General features: G+C 41.1%; 1 protein-coding gene across 2 annotated transcripts in view; it reads left to right on the top strand.

Annotated features, from left to right (window-relative positions):
* Nucleotides 1–7,818: 7,818 nt before the first annotated feature.
* The window catches only part of INO80C (INO80 complex subunit C), a 30,093-nt gene continuing 20,168 nt past the window's right edge, over nt 7,819–17,743 (top strand). For both annotated transcript variants that reach the window (XM_021528773.3, XM_021528772.3), the window contains exon 1: nt 7,819–8,011. In XM_021528773.3, the coding sequence (XP_021384448.1) occupies nt 7,877–8,011 (135 nt within the window). In that variant the 5' untranslated portion in view covers nt 7,819–7,876. The remainder of the gene's footprint in view (nt 8,012–17,743) is intronic.

The raw sequence follows: 17,743 nt of genomic DNA, 5'->3' as shown, positions 1-17,743 counted from the left end.
GTTAAGCAGTCTGACCCCATCCAGCCAGCCTCACATTCTCACTGCTCTGTGTGAAAGCACATGCCTTCAACGAATAACCATGGAACTGACAGAATCACAGAAAACAGAACTGCAAAAATTCTTGAGAGGTCATCTAATCTACTCTCCTGTCTCTGGGTAGAATCAGTTGTGCATGATCTTTTGTGGCAGATGCCTAACCTGTTTTTCAAAACCTTCAAAAGCAAGTTATTCTAGTGTGAAGCAGGCCTTCTCTGAAAAAAAGCTCTTTATAATACAACCTGAATCTTCCTTGCTGCAAAGTTAATCCCTTTATTTCTTCATTGTTACATACACAGAGAGAGATGGTCCCTCCCCTTTTGAAGTGGCCTTTCATATCCTTGGACTTCTCTATCAAAACCTAGAAAGAAAACCCAAGCCCTCTTAAATTGTTGTCACCTTACCATTGAAAAAAATACCAAGCATCATTCCTTGCAAGCAAAAAATTCCTTTATATATTCCAGCTTGAGTGCATCACAGAAAGTAACAAAACAGATTTTTCTAGTAGGGACATAATTATTAAAAAAACAAAACAAACCCAAATAAAACACAAACCCAAAAATGTGTGAAGTCTGTTTAGTATATAAAGAATGGCCCATTGCACATAATAAATTGATTTACAACAGGAACAGAGAACTGCTCTTCCTTTCCTGCAGGAACCTCCTCCAGTCCCCTTCTCCTCCTTATCCTTATGTTATGTAGATAACCCACATTCTCAACAACTCTTCATAGACCACACTCCCTAGACCTCAGAGGATCCTTTCCTTTTCTTAAGACAGGAAGGATTTGGTGAGAGCCCAGAGGTGCAATACCCAAAGTTAGACATAGCATTCAAACTGAGCCTAACCAAAGCTGTGACAAGTGAAAGGAGTAATGTGTGTGCCTTGCAGACTTCCTGCTTGTGTGACGTGTGTGTTTCAGGGCACTGCAATCCTGCTGATTCATAGCCAGCTCCTAAATCACCCAGGCTCTGCAATGCCTTCTACTGCAATTGTTATCCACTCATTCTTACCCCAACCCGTGATTTATGGAGTTTCAATAATTTTCTTTTTTTTTTCCTTCACACAGAACAGTTTCTACTAAAGAAGAGACAACCTTTTTAGAAATTTTAGCTTTGCACTGATGCTAAGCACTAGCAATTTACTTCTTCTGGTCACTTCACATGAACTGCAAGGATTTCCCAGGATCAACAGGTGAGACTTTTAAAATCACTGGCTGTAGAAATTTAAGCGAGAATTTGTGCTTGTCTGTGCTGATTTATTTACAGATATATATTTTTAAAAAAACCAAAAAAAAGAGAAGCTCAGAAGCACTTTCTCTAAGTTCTAATCTTATGCTCCAACTGGACTCTTCTTGAGTATTTTTGTCCATCCAATCATCTGTTTTCCACAGTAGAAACTCAGAGCAGACATTGGGTGTAGTCTGACTAGTTCTGCACACACCAGAGTAGTTCATCTAGCACTTGAAGTCCTTGCCAGCATTTAGGAAAAAAACAAGTGAGACTGACAAACAACGACCAAAGTCAAGTTGTCATCAAGCAGATGTCAGACCTTGGTTGAATTCTGCACCTTCACCTTCTGAGTTTTTTTTCCTGTGTTGAGAATTAATTGTGAGGAAAGCAAGTAACACCCACAGATTGCCCACTAACAGTTAGAGACACTGTTGGCATTACCAACTTACTCAAATTTGTATCCCAATTGAGATGTTAGATAAAAATACCGCAGGCGTAATGTACAGATAAATGCAAAGTTACTATAGAATTAAGAGTGCATTAGCACCAGAAGACTTGCTGTAACAAGTAGAGATGCATGAGCTAATCCCCCTGAGCAATTTATTCAGTGACTTCAACCCCTGTTCTGGTAATGAATTCAATGGGACAGTTTTATTTCTGTGAATTTATTCCTTAGAATTATTAATAAATTAATTATATAGCCATGCTCAGTCTCCAGATTGCTCGCAAACTAATAGCCATCCCACCAAGATTTTATGTTCATAAATCAGATTACTTATTCAGCTAATCCACATATTTTTCAGTCTACAAACCCAGAGCATTTTCAAGGTGGTTACTACATTAAAGATTATCCAAATGAGTGTCATGACATTTTTATCTTTCTCAGCTGAGCCTTTTGGAAATCAAGAACTTGTTCACATGAATAGATGTAGAAAACATTCATCAAACTCTGAATGCAAACTAAATAGGGAAATTCTTAACCCATTTTAACTTTCAAAAATAAAAGATTAAATTTACTATGATGAACTAATTTCATAAATCTTTTGAGACAGTACCTAAATATATAAAATATTGCTTAATAACTAATTATTTGGGATATACAGAATACAGGATTCCATTAACTTGCACAATGGCCAGTTTCTTCCTTTCATAATGTATCCAAACAGAATCATGTTTAAAATCAAAGTCAAATACTACATGTAATTTTTTTTCCCCAGCATAAAACTCTATTTTACCATAGTGAAATCTGTATTAAACAAAACCTTTTGGGTTGGATTTCCTTGTTTCACAGTATTTTGGTAAAACCTGCCAGGCATACAATTTTTGGTCAGTAGCCCACACTTCAAGTAAGACTGATAAGCAGCTGGTGTGCTATCAGCATGACTTTACTTAAGTTAGTAGCAAAAATTCAAGTACAGCTAAACTGCAAACAGAAAAGCACTTTGACTCTTATTGCTCCTTTCTGATGTGTCAAATTTGTCATATTTTAAAATAAATTTTGAGAAGGAGAGACTACTAGGAAAATGACAAAAGGCATTTCTAAAGACCCTGCTTCTCTTTTTGTGTTACTAACAATACAGAAATGGCTTCAGGAAGATTGCATTGTATTTTAGATATTTGATGTGTGCAGTAAAAAGGCCTTTAATATTACCAAAGTAGTCTTCGTAATCCACAGTTCAAATACCTATTTTAAAGGCATTTGGCATTATATTTAAACAAAGCTAGTGCAGTGCCTGCAGCTGCAAATTGCAGGGAACAAATGCAAATCACAAGAGTTCACACTGCAGTCTCTGAAAAGTCATGAAAGCCTCCAAGTACTTTTAAAGAATAAGGTACAAAACACCACCAAGAGCCTACAAGCTACCCTGCAGGAATCCATTGCTTTTCACCTGACAGAGCAGTGAACATAAGAACTTCAATCCTTCCCTTTTCCAGAGCCTCATACGGGGCAAACCATTGTCTTTGGGAGAGATAACAAAACCTGCCCAACCTTTCGACAGATGGCAAATAGAATAGAAGCTTATCTTACAACCCAGGACACTATGAAAATTTAAATGACACCCAGTAGACACATACAGAACAAAAATAGAAAAAAACAGTTGTTTTTGTTTTTAATAAAAAGTTGAGTCTTTTTGAAGAGTTAAAACCTTACAAATCATAGCACAAATTGCACCTGTGCAACGCTGCTAAAAATGGTTAAATTAACAAAAAACTTGCCTGAACGTGGATACCGTTGCCAGGAAATTGTAATAGTACAAATCACTATGTAACTATCCCTAGGAGCTATTTCTTAACTACCACAGCTTCCTAGCTTCATTTCAACCTACCATCCAATAAAAGGTTATTCCCACTTTGTAAGTACAAAAAACACCACCAAAAAAAGCAGGAAGAAGTTATTTAAGAATTTTAAACTCTTCATTCTAATTCAGTGATACACAGAGGGGTTATATATATTCTCTCACATCATTTTAGGTACCTGATAAACTTACAACCTGCAATATACCCAATGAGTAAAGCCACTATGTCATCTTTAATCCACACATTTTTCTATAGTACAGAAGTAAAGAATAATAGGAATATTTACAGCTAAATAGCCAGGAAGGATGTAAGCTGGGTACTGAGAGAGATTTAAGTTCAAAGCTTGAAATAAAATAAATACACAGTTACACATACTAGTCTTCTCCTTTTGATGGAGCAGAAGAATAGCCACACACTTGGACTGAAAGCATCCAGCACATTTCCTCCCAGGCAGCATGAATGTGTCAGTCAGAAGGCCTCCCACCACAAGCAGCCACTCCACTGGGCTAGCTCACCGGTAGGAAGAGAGCTGGCACAGCTCTCCACTGGCTGGGAAGCTGCACTTGGGGCTGGGGCAGGGAGCACCTCTGACTCACATGGCTCCTGGCAACCTTGCTCTCTCCACTCTGCTTATCCTAACTCACACAAAAGGTATTTCTGCTGGCTTTCCACTTTTTTTTTTCTCCCAGTGCTTTCTTCCTCCAAAAAAAAAAAAAAAAAAAAAAAAATCTTAAATTGTGAGGCAGCCACCATCCTTCATCCTTCACATGTCTCAAAACAAAAAGCTTCACACTGTACTAAACCCCTGAGCATGATGAGAAAATTATCATGGTCAATTTTCATCCAGCCAATGAGTAATAAAAGCCGAAAATCCAAACCAAACAAAAAACCCAAAACCCCACATCACAAATCTCAGAGAGGAGCCTGAGATCTTCCCTAGTTCAGGAGATTCCTGCATTTCCCCCAAATATTACTTTAAAAAGTACCAGGGGCTTTTCCAGCTCCCTAAGACGATTACAAACAGGCAGGTTGGAGACTACTCACATCAGAAAGCATGCAGAGTTGTTGCTGAGCTGTATTTAATTTTCATATTAGCAAGGTAGCATATAAAAACATACTTTGCAACACCAGTAAGAGAAAGGCATTCAGATCAAGCCAGGTTCAAAATTACAGCAGGAAGAGCCTTGCACCAAGCCAGGTTAGGAATTGCAATTTGCACTTGTTCAAATGAGCCTTCATCTGTATCACAAAGTGCCTGGTTATTTAAGTGTGTAACAGGAACCCAGCAAGATACATATGACACTTATTCAGCAGAAAAACACCTCTTCATTTTCAGCAGAGCTGGTTATAGGCAGCCACTCAAAGGAGTGGGGAGAATGTACCATGCAACTGCACAGCCCTTCTCTCATCCCTAACTCTATTACTCATCCCCCACAGACACCGTCACTGTTTACGTTGCCATTGTTCCTATTTCTCTATGAATTATGGGTGTTCCAGGATTCTGAGGCAGATTGAGAACTGGCTGAACAGCAAATCCAAGAGGGCTGTAATCAGTGGCAAAGGGCCCTGTTGAATGTCTGTCACTTGTGGTGTCCCCCAAGGTTGAATACTGGGCCCAGTGTTGTTTAACTTGTTCATCAATGACTCGGATGAAGGGACAGAGGCCTCCCCAGCAAGTTCCCTGATGACACAGAGCTGAGAGGAGTGGGCAATACCCCAGAGGGCTGTGCAGCCCTTCAGAGGAACCTCGACAGGGTGGAGAGATGGGCAGAGAGGAACTACCTGAAATTCAGCAAAGGCAAATGCAGGATCCTGCACCTGGGGAGGAGTAACCCCCTGCACCAAGGGAGGAGTAACCCCCTGCACCAGGACAGGCTGGGAGCTGAGCTGCTGGACAGCAGCTCTGTGGAGAAGGACCTGTGGGGTCTGGCAGACAAGTTGTCCATGAGTGAGCTCTTCATGAGCCCTGGCCAAGAAGGCCAATAAGATTCTTAGGTGAACATTAGGAAGGGCATTGCCAGAAGGTAGAGGGGTGTGATCCTGTCCTTCTACTCATCCCTGCTGAGACTGCCTCTGGAGTGCCACGTCCAGTTCTCGGCTCCTCAGCACAAGAGAAACACAGAGCTCCTGGGCTGAGGAAACTCAGCCTGTCCATCCTTGAGAAAACGGAGAGAGGACCTCATGAATGTCTGTCAGTATCTGAAAGGAAGGTGCCAAGAAGATGGATCCAGGCTCTGCTCAGTGGTGCTGAGCAATAGGACAAGAGGTAACAGTGAGAAACTGATGCACAGAAAGTTCCACCTGAACATGAGGGAGAACCTCTTTACTGTGCAGGTGACCAAGCAGTGGAACAGGGTGCCCAGAGAGGGTGTGGGATCTCCCTCACCAGAGATACTCAAGAAGTGTCTGGACACAATTCTGCACCATGTTTCTGGGATGACCCTGCTTGAGCAGGGAGGTTGGATCAGATGACCACTGTGGTCCCTTCAGACTGACCCATTCTATGATTCTGTCAAGCATTTGATACTGTGTAAAATTCCGTTGTACTTAACATTGCTGCAATACACATAGGCCTTCTGATTTTTTAGTAAACAATAGATAAAAATGAGTACAGATAAGAAAATGTCTGGCTAAGCACTATTTAAAAACTTTCACTGATGCAGCATGTTAAGTCTGTGCATGATTCACTTGCATTAAAGATGCTCCTCTCAGTAAAAACATGGCTGTGATAAGGTATGCTTCCTATTTAATTGGGCATGCCTGGGAGCTGAGCACACAACATGTGCGTGGAAAAGGGATGGGACCCAGCCCTGGGAACAAGAAAAGGCTGACTAAGACAAGATCAACGTTTTGAGCACACAGCAAAGTAGATCTGGCTTTATCAAGGGACACAACTCCCCTGCAAGTCCCAGTGCCCCTGCTAATTCCACACTCAGGTCACCCTTTTGAGCATGCTGTCAACTGAAGCGAGAAGAAACATGAACTGCAGAGCACACACAAGCCTGAAACGCTCACTAAGGGCAAATGCAACCCAGTTTACCGGTTGGCTTTGTGGTGCTGCTGGCAGCCTGTGTGCTCAGACAGAAAGACAGCAACTACAGTTAGAAAGGAGAATATAGGACTTGGATGTTTGTACAAGGTCCTGCTTATGCACCTGGAAAGCAAATCTTGTCCTGCTTTTCTGCTACATACACAGGTGCCTGGAACACAGCCTGGAAGTCCCAGCTTTTGTCTTCAACTCTCTTTCAGGCCACCTTCAAAGTTTTTGTCTTACATAGCACTGCCTGGCACCCCTACTGTGCCCAAACTCAGTCCTCGTTAGAGCACCATTTATAAACGTGACCTAATTTTTATGCCTGAATATCAACTTCTTGGACCTCTGCCTCTCCACAAGGCATGTGCTGGGACAGGATCGCATGCAGCTGCAGCTGGAAACCCAGCAGACTGGCACTGCACAGAAGTAGCTCAAACAAACATGGCAATAAGTTGACCAGCATGTTGAATGCAGGTGCATGCTAGCACAAAACTCAGGAGTTTTCTGTCACTAAGCAGTTTAAGAACTGTGCAACATCACCTCACCACCAACCAGTTCTCTGGGGCACGGTGTGAAACAGCAAAGACAGTAAGAGGACTGCAAAAGCTCTCTAGAGCAAAGTCCAAATCGCCTCAAATCTATTCTGGTATGTTTCTCCAGTGCAAAACTATTCTAGATTCCAAGAAGAGGAAAAATCACTAGACCAGGCCACTAGCCACACCAAAACATTGTAGAAGCAACCAAATCCTTAGCAGTACGCATTACCCAGACAGGCAATCAGTATCAGCCAGCTGTAGAAATTTTTTTTATGATAACTGTAGTAACTTGCATTTTCAAAGGTTACACAGTGAGAATCATAGAATTGTCAAGGTTGGAAGAGCTCTTTAATGTCATTAAGTCCAACCACAAAGGCCTCTGTGCTATAAATGACTCAGACGCAGTGCCTTTTCCAGTCCCGCTCACCCTCTCCGGGAAGAAACTCCTCACTTAGACACATTTTGCTCCCTCCCACGCACACGGGCTACCCCAGGGTCGAGACTGCCACAGCAGCCAGGTCTCCGAGTAGGGCCTGCGACACTGCAGTGCAACGAGGAGCGGCAGAGCCGCTCCCTGCCCAGCTCCAGCCCCACAAGCGCCGCCCGAGCTCCGCTCGCCCCCGGCCAGCCCCGGCCCGGGGCGGCGGAGCCGCGCCGCCGCCACTGCGCATGCGCGGCCGCCGCACCGCCACAGCCGCCGGGGAACGGGAGCGCTCCCGGCCCGGCGCAGACCAGGGCGGCATGGCGAGCCTGGCCCCCGCCGCCGCCTCGTCTCCCGCCGGAGCCGCGTCCCGCAGTAAGAAACGCCCGGCGAGCCCGGGCACCGGCGGCGGCGCCGCCAAGAAAAAGAAGGCGACGGCGCCTGGCGGCTCTCAGGTAATGGTGAGAGGGGGGCGGCCGGCGCGCATGCGCGGTACCGACCCGCCTCTGCCCGCCCTTTCCCGCCGCGCCGGGCGCGCGCGCAGCCCGTCCCGCCGGGCGCGCTCCCGGTGCCGCGGCTGTCCCGGGACGCGCCCGCCGCCTCCTCTCCCGGCCCGCCCGCTGGGAGCCGCCGGGCCTGCTGCGGTGTCCTCGGGCCGGCCGGGCCCTGCAGAGGTCGGGCCGCCGACTGTCGGGCCTTGCTTGATGCCGCTGAGCGTGGAGCTTGTGTCCCCTCCCGCCATAACCGGTGGCGGCGTTCTCCCCTCGTCCCCGACCGGGTGAGGCGAAGCTTAACCGGGGTGCCGTGTCAGCTGCGTTTGTGACCACCACACCTGTGTGGGGACACTTCTGACCAAGCCGCCCCGCACTCGCTGTTGCCTGCGCTCGCCTCCAGTAGCAGCTCGGTAGGCGGGGGGAGCTCGGTGCGTGCCCCCCGATCCACGCATCTCCCACCCTGCGTGATGCTGATCTTGGTGTGAGGCCGCTGAGCTGTGCGGAGGAGGGACTGGTGCTGCACAGAGCACGGTTCAGCAGCTGCTGGATCTCCCGTGTGCAGCGCACCTGGCCTTCTCTCAGTTGGGCCAAGTGGATTGAAGATTTACATGTGAAATGAAAATGTAACCTCAGAGCCTGAGTTTTGGGGAACAGGGTCAATCAGGGAGGGAGAAGGGCTATTAATGTCAGTTTGTCCTAAACTCCAAACCTCAGTCCTAGTGGGTGGTGCAGCCTCATTTTCTACATTGTGCCATGCCAGCACTCATCCCCAGTTGATGTCATCTGCCTCTTGATGTGAGGTGTAGATCACACCATTATAGAAACAAACAATCACTCAAAAAAGTTCTGTTCTTCATCTGCCTCTTCATGATGAGGTGGCCTCTCATGCTCCAAAATTAAATCCTAGAAGAGGTTCAGTGTCAGCATGTACATGATATCTTATAGTCATATATAGACTTGAGATGCTGTTATGTCTTGGATTACTTCTAGGAAGATTTTGGTAGCTGCAGTGGTCAAAAGAGGGTTGGAGAAAATGGCAGACTCCTTTCTTCCCCCTAGAAATTATTCTTCTCAGTAATATTTAATGAGCTATAACAGTAGCATAGCTACAAAGTCTGCCCTGCTGCCAGTTAGGTTACTTGTTTTCACATCAGGAAAAATGCTTATGTATTTTTCAGCAGTCTTCTCTCCAAGCAAATAAAAGCCATTGTGCACGCACGAGAGCACAGACACAAACTCTTCCTCCTTTGAATGATGCTCTTGTTTTCAACCCGTGGCAGTTACATGGTTTCTTTCCTGGTGGGCTTATCCTAGGACAGGGAGCACACCACAGTGCTTAATGTTGCTAACAAACTGTGCCACAGCTGTGAAAAATTACTGCCTGACATGATCATGTTTGACAACTTTTTCAAGGTGTGATAGATGATCTGAATTTTACAGTGTGGAGCAGTCTGTTCTGTGTGTGTGTCTGTGTGCAGATACAAAGCATTATATATTGATATATAACTTAACTGTGTATAAAATAATTTATGCATAAGATTTCCCCACACCCTTCAGCCTCTAAAAATGTTTTCCAAGGTTCATACCAAACTTAATCTTGTGGACAGCTTCCAGTGTTACGAGACAATCCATGATTTCTTACTCAAGCTGGGTTTCAATAGCGTGTGATAAACAGTTTTTGTAATTCTTCTCACAAGTCATTTCAGTGGAGAAAAAAGTAATTTCTCAACATCCAAGTCATTGTACGCATTCATTGACTTCAGCAGTGCAGATCAATCCCACAAGGAAAATAAAAACAATGTCTCAGAAAATGTGTAACCTTAGGAATGGGACAAGAAACAGCTCATTCTAGCAATCTCATTCAGTGTTCCTGGTTAGCTCTGGAGTAGGCCAGTTCAAACAGAAATGAAATGGGGACTCTGCATGTTTTGAGTTAAAAATGTTGATTATGCCATAGTTCACCAAAACATGTCAGGCTATAGCTCAGCATTAAATGATTTGTATTATAAATAAACTGGCATTATTAGCAAACTGCAGGTAAGATAATCCCTACTGGAAGATTTAAAACTACCTGCAAGGGTCAACTTAGATCTGGGGACCCCCTTTTGTATTAAGTAGTAACTCATACTGAGAGCCTTGTGCTGGCCAATATGAAAATACACTTCACATTGTGCCAGCTGTGAACATCCCCATGTCTCTGATTCCATCTTTCTGAAATTAAACAAAAAGGGATTTTTATTAGTTCTGCAAATTGTATACTTGGTTTTTCTCTCTTGGGCTCTATGCCACAAGCAGCTGTCACAATGCTCACCCTGAAAGACACCTTGTCACAATGCTCACCCTGAATGGTCTGGTAAAACTAAATTTTAGGAATGTGTTCAATTATTATATAACAAATTTACTTAAGACTAACAGTGTAATCACCTAGTTCAAGTAACTGTTTATATCCTACAAGAAGACACAATTATCACACACCCTACAGAGTTTTATAAACCACATTTTGATTTTTTTTCTCCAACATGTGAATTGCTACTTTCTCTAAGAGACACTTTAGGAACATTACCAAAAAACATTCTTCATTTTTTTTTTAGAGCATTGTGCTAATAACACCAAGGTTGTGGGTTCAATTCCCATATGGGCCATTCACTTGAGGGCTGGGATTGATGATCTTTGTCAGTCCCTTCCAGCTCAGAACATTCTGTGTGATTTGTGTGAGTTACCGACCCAAAGGTATTGAGTCGTATCTGTTTTGGAAGCACGTTGCTCATAGGGCTTGTCAGTCATGTCTACAGAAGGAGACACATGTTTTTTGGACAAAATGCCTGTATTTATCAAACATAATGTTAAAAGTGAATTTTCAGGAAAGCATGATTGCAAATTGATTACTTCACTTTCATCAGCATTACACAATTATTCCTCCCATGTTGTTGTGCCATTGCAAAATACCTCAGTCTTTGCTGCAGCCATGTTGAGGATTATTATGTATATTAAATGGTAACATTAATGTGTCAAAACCAGTGCTGTGTAGTGATTTATACAGCACCATTCCCTTAGATATCCCTGCCCAGTGGTTTCCAGTAGCTGCTGATTCAGCTCTATCCCTGGCTCCTGTGCAGACTTGTTTCCAGGTCTCCTCTCATTAATTACTATCACTTAAACTGGGATAGAATCTTCGATCCTGGTCTTAAAATGCCACCAGTTGCTCTACCTTAATGTTCACACCATTATTTTTATAAATTATACTGCAACAGGAATCTTTTAAAAGAGTATATTCTAGATCAAGATGTAAGTAATGAAATAAAATACTTTTCTGTGACAGCTAACAATCTTTAAAGATAGAATTTGCAGTAAGATAGGAGAATGATTTAGAAAAAAAGTTTTATTTTATTATAGGACAGTTTGATTTTATTATAGGAAAAATTAAAGAGAGAAATTATGCTAAATAATATGGTAAATTAAATTTGCTTACATTATTTGTAAAATAACTTCAGACAAACCACTGAAGTATTTATATTGATTTTATCTATAATTAATATTACTGCAGCATTACTACTGGTATGTCTGCTTAATGTTTTCTGTATTTCTCATTCTATCCTTAAAAGCAAAAACTATACAACAATGTTAGAAAATAAAATCAAAATTATTTAGTTACTATCCTGTTAAATAAGCTCGTCTAATGCACCACACAAAAATAAATGGAGTGACTCTGATACAATTAGAACTCCATTTTATTTTAGATGTATCTGTATTATGATGGTTTTATGTCATAAACTGAAGATCATCAGATTTCACAGTTCTGATAGACCCATGTAAGTTCAATAAGTGGATTTAAATAGATAAATATTAACATGGTTACTGTTAATGTACTCAAAAGCTGCCCACTAAATGCAGGAAGCTTATCCTAGTACATAAACAGCACAGAATTTAACCCTAAATATCATTAAATTTAATCAATTCTCCTGTCATGCTATTTTACCAAGCCTAGCACTCTTAGTAGGAAATCATCAAATCAATTTTAAATTAACTTTTTTTTTTAAAGAGCCCATGATCTGGCTGTTAGTTCCTGAAAATCAAGGTTAGGGTGAGTTTGACTATGGAATCATCAAGTGACCACTAGAGCTACTGAGCTGAGCTGCTGCTGTCACCATGTGTTGGGACAACCTCTTAGAGGACCTCATTCAGTGGGGCACAGTATGACAACTTTCTGAGTGAAAATTAAAAATTACCTACTTACCACTTCAGGCCTTGTTTACTGCAGTCAGTATGATACCAAACTTATTTAAATTATTTTAGTATTATTCCATATTAGACTTTCTGCTACGGAAAAGCATGATTCTCCTTTGTAGTTGGAAATTTAATAAAGAAGTGGCATTTCTCACCAATCCACCTGCCCTGAAAGACAGAAGGAACCTGACACAACATATTAGTAGGGAGATACTAGTAGGGAGATATAAGTACATATCTATTTGCCAGTTTATTAAAAAACTACCATGTCATTATGCTCTAGACTACACTTTTTGTTTTAAAACCTCTCTCATTCTGTAAGATTGTAACCAAATATACATTAATTTAACCAGTAAAGCTGTTCCAGTCTGAGGCTACTGCTTGCCTGGAATGATGTCTTTAAAAGATACAATGTGTTCCCACGGTATGTTAATTCAAACCTAATTAAATTGATTTAAATGACACTTCCACTGGATAAAATATAGACACCATGATGAATTGCAGGTGATTGCTAGTTAGTGATGAAAACTGCTAAGGTGAGCTTTTGGAGTTCAGCCACTTGCACAATTGTACCAAGCCCTACCCAAGAGTTTTGGCTCTTAAAAAACTAGCATCCAGTTCAAAACAAATTGCTGTGTCTTAACAAGAGTTTTAGCAGATAGCATTTCAATTGGCAGAGCTATCCCACGTATCAACGTGCTCTGGCATCACAGTGCATGTCACCAGACCACAGAGCACTGAAAATCCCCCAGACCTGCAGTTCTTGGAATGAAGCTCTCAGAGGGTCATCACTTATATCTAATCCTTTCAGACTCTGCAACACAAAGATACTTGCTGCAACAAAGCTGATAGTGAATAGCTGCAATACTCTTCCCAAAATGCATCTTATTTTCAGGCAGTCCACTAAGGAGAAACGAGATTATCCCAAAGCACCATTTTTTGTCACTTGCACATTTGAAGTTAAATTTATTAAAGAATGAGAATCCCTGCAGTCCCTGATGGGGAAAAATGGTAATTAAAAGACAAAAAGCAGATTTTCTACAAAAATCTGGCAAAATTTATGTGTGTTTTAAGCTTAGCTTTATTTTAAAAGAATATTGCTTTTAAAGAGCAATCTAGGTTAAAATGGAATCTGTCAAAACAGAGCTAAGAATTAACTTTGCTTGACATCACATTTTGAAGGCTTCAGATGATCTGTAATCATAAAAGTATGTGAATTTCTAAACCAGACTGTGCCAATCTCAGAGAATTACCTACCTCCCCCAACCAAAAGTGAATAGCTCGTAGTTTTAGAGTAAACACAGATGTTGTATGTTGTAAAAAGGCAAAAGCATATGTGTGTTGCCTTTTACTATGGGCATCAGTATGCTGGTGCCATGGGTTTTTTTACCCTTCTTCACTTGTCCTAGCATACAATTTTAATCTCTCCTTTAGCAAACAGAAAATGGAGTCTTACTATGATCACACCTAGTTTCAGGATTCATAATAAACATGCAGGAAATTTAGGAGACTTAATAAAGACGATTCACCACTTCTATCATAAGGAGATAAAATATGATAGGTTATTTTTTGAAGGAGAAAGAGCAGTCTAAAACACCTCATACATGTACTTTAGCATGAAATTTTCTCTTGAGAGGTAGTACCCCTAAACAGTGGATCTCAGAATCCAGTTAGTGCTATAAAATATTCAGATTAACTAAAGAAAATTTACAATAACAACTGTCTAGATATTGCAGATTTGAAAAGGTGTTAGGCTGTTTTTCACATTCTAAAGTGCAATAATTGTGTTTGGTAGTCACTGCAATTCTTTCTGTAGCAAGGCATTTGTAGTTATATCAATTATATATCATATCCATTTATTCTATGTGTTTGTTTTGGATTAGAAAGGCTAATATTAATTTATTAGCCGTGAGGGTTGCAAACATATTTTTCAAACATTCCAAGAAAACAGAATGGAGAGATTGGCAGATTTAAACCTGCAGAAAGCCATAAAAGCTGTGACACACTGTGTTATAAAGTATGCCTGGCCCTGACACAAGAATTCATATCCATAAACAGCGTGTCTTGCCTCACTGCAAAGCACACCTGCAACTTTAAGAGGCTCAATTAGGCAAATTGATAAGTTTCTAATTATAAGAGTCCCAGTCTCCTCCTATCTTCTTCCCTCTTATCCACCTCCGCAAGTCTCAGCTGCGTGCTCCTGCTGCGTGCATGATGCCAGCTTTGGCTCTCCCCAGACCTGTTCCCACTGAAGAGGTCTAGTGTCAGGACTTGCCACACATTCCCCCTCTCCTGGAAGCTGCATTGCCTGCTGCTGCACTGGTGAACTGGACTGATTCACAGGGAAGTCTAACAGCTGTGGGGTATAGCACAAGGAAGAGGCATGACCAAGTGGCAAAGAAAACCCCTTGTCCACTACAAGCAACCTACTTCATGAGCTTGCATACTCTTAATTCCAGATTTCATTAGTTGTCTCTAACAGACTAAATGAAATGCTTGATCCCATGTCCCTGCCTGCAGGAAGGCCTGGAAAGTAACAGCTTCAGCTGTCGTATTGCTTGTCTGTCAGCCTCTGAAGTCCCTCAGCTGATTCTGCTAACTGTGAGATGCCACCAAAATAAGTTATCAAGAAATATTTACTAGTCCGAATTATACTTCTCCCTGAAGATTTAGGAAACTTGCTCTACTTGGTATTCAGAACCATGAACATCTGCCTTTTTGAAAGCAGGTATTAAATCCTTTCTTTCAAAAGTAGAAGCACACTTGTGCACTTTTTATATCATCTGTCCTTACAACTCCTTAATCTGTCCTCCTCTTGAAGTTACCCATTCCTGCCACTGCTGGAAGGGATTCAAACTCTCTTTTTCCCAAGCACATCCTAACTACTGGGCTAAAAGCAGATCTGGTGTGGGAGTGTGGAAAGGTGTTCTCCTCTAAAGCCAAGGATGGAGGTTTTCTCTCTGTTCCAAAGAGAACAAATCCATAGTTTAGTAATGAACATAGTTATCAAGATGGTCTGCTTATGTATTTTAGGTCTTTATTTCTGTTACATATTTTGTCTTATGATAATTTCAATACAAAATACACAGTTATGCAAACAGGGATCAGAACTAATTTCCTTTGTAAACTCTAGACAAAAAGTGAAGTAGTCATGCCATCTAATAAGACGTGTTTATGTTGTAGTAAAAATGCAATACTGTTAATTCAAGAAACAAATTTGAAATGGATGGAAGGATGGAAGGAAACTCTTGTGAGTAATACATACTTACACTGTGCTGGAGCCATCATTTTGGAAGGGGTGAATGTCTGTGGCTACATGTCTTGTAATTGTCTTACCAGAGGATGTAAGTACTGGTTGACTGAGGAAGAAAAACTGTCCTTGCTGATTAAAAGACCCTGCTGTGGATAAGGACTGTTTTTGAGAATTAAAAGATAAAACTCATTTTATAAAGCATTGTAGGCCATTGCTGGGATTTACCATGTGAAAAGAGACTTTTAGTATCATAGTTGCTTTTATCATTTATTAAATAGAGAAGTATGATCTGTTGTGTATCATATGTCCTTAATTTTCAATAAACACACAAAATTCCATGCTTCTGTGTACAACCTACCTAATATGTGTACATAAAATCTGATCTAATTTAAAAAGATAGCTCATTTTGCAAACATCTACAGGTCTAGAGGTAAAACCTTCTACACAGTTTTAAACAACTTAGGTTTTTGAGTTTTTGCCCTTGGAGAGTTGACATGCTTGTAGCTTTACTTACCCCAATGTTCATAAGGATGCAGTGTGCTTGTCATGACAGCCTTATTTATTGCTTCCTCAGATTTTTACTTTTCTGAGTTAATGAGAAAACAAGAAGAAAGGCAGGAAAGGCTGAGACACCTATGATAGTTTCTGCATAAATTAGACAAGGTTTACAGGTGTGGCTAATGTCTTAAGCAGTACAGCTGGAAAACTCAAATCAAATTTCAGGTATTTAAGTATTTTTTCATATTTGAAAGTAAAACAGCAACTTCCCAAGCTAAATACAGAACTACTGCTTAGAGTTTGGTTAGCTATGACTTAAGGAGACCATATCTGAAGAAAAGGTTACTGGCATCTCAGGAGTATAGGCAATGTTCATCAGGTGAGGGAGAAAGTATTGTGAAAACACTCATCATTTAAGATGGAGGGAGTTAAAACTCTCTAGGAAACTGTGTGAAAGTTATGTGCTAAAAAAAAATCTTTAAGTTGAGTCTGTGGTGTATTGGTATGCAGTCCATCCAGAAGTTTGTCTTAATTTTCCAGATAAAGTGGTAGCTTTAATAAAAGATGACTCCTCTGTCTAAAAACTTTGTTACAGTTATGCCTTGAAATCATCAGGACTACAGCAAAATACTGCTGAATTGGAACATACAGAAATTAGGGCAGTAATTAATGTAAGTTATATGACTGCTTATGTCCAAAAGAGCTTTTTGTTACTAAAACCAGTGTTTTCTATTTTATAAGATATTGATTTCTAGCCAGGGAGATGGAGAGCTGCACAGAGAGTTGTGCAATCTCTGTGCTTGGAAGTGTTTTGGGCCTGCTGGGGCAAAGCCCCAAGAATCTGATCCAAGGTCGGTTTTGACCCTGCTTTGAGCTGGAGGTGAGCTGATGACCTCCTGAGACCCCTTCCAGCCTCAGTGTTTCAGTGTTCCTGTGTCAACTTCCCGATGTCTGGTTGTATCACTAAGGTATGTCCTCTCCATAAACACAGTCCTACACTCATGACGTAGGCAGATTCAAATGTGAAAATTACCAAAAAATCAACTACTACATTCAGACAGTATTAAGTCTCCCTATCCTGTTACAATGGTTATGTTTTAGTAGACTGCTCTTCCCTTGAAAGGACAGGACAATGTTCTGACAGCAAAATTAGCTGTTAAAGTCAACAAACTGGAATAGAAGAAGGCCATTTTTCCTTGATGTATGCAGTGTAATCAGGCTCCTCAAAAGAAAGCAGTAATCTGGAAAGATCTTATTCTTTAAGTTGATTATCTTTATTTACGTAGTCTAGAACTAGAATTGCTAGTTTAAGATTCACATTAATAACCTGGAATTTTCTGCAGTCAGAAATTCCGTTTTCATCTGACTTTTTGTTAAACCTACTTGTTGCAGCCAGAATTGCCTTTTTTTACAGATACAGACTTGCCTTTTTTATGCTTGTCCTTTTTTTATCTGTTCAGAATGTATTTTTTTATTTGCTGAATAATTCATTGTGGGAAATGTCTTAAAAGAGGATCCTGTTAAACCCACCACAAAATGTTAAATACTACGTTTCCCCTCTCACCTACAATTGTGAATGTGATACCAAATCTTCACTGATTCTAATGTAGTGGCAAGTCAAGTCTTTTAATAGTTCTGTTCTATTTCAAGCAAAAAAGGCAGTTGGGATAGACGTTTATTTGAAAACACTGAACTGTCTGGCACTTTTCAGATCTGCT

The sequence above is a fragment of the Lonchura striata genome, chromosome 1, assembly GCF_046129695.1.
Source record: "Lonchura striata isolate bLonStr1 chromosome 1, bLonStr1.mat, whole genome shotgun sequence".
In the NCBI taxonomy this organism is placed as follows: domain Eukaryota; kingdom Metazoa; phylum Chordata; class Aves; order Passeriformes; family Estrildidae; genus Lonchura; species Lonchura striata.
Note: the sequence above shows the minus strand (reverse complement) of the source record. Positions and strands in the feature narration are given on the sequence as shown.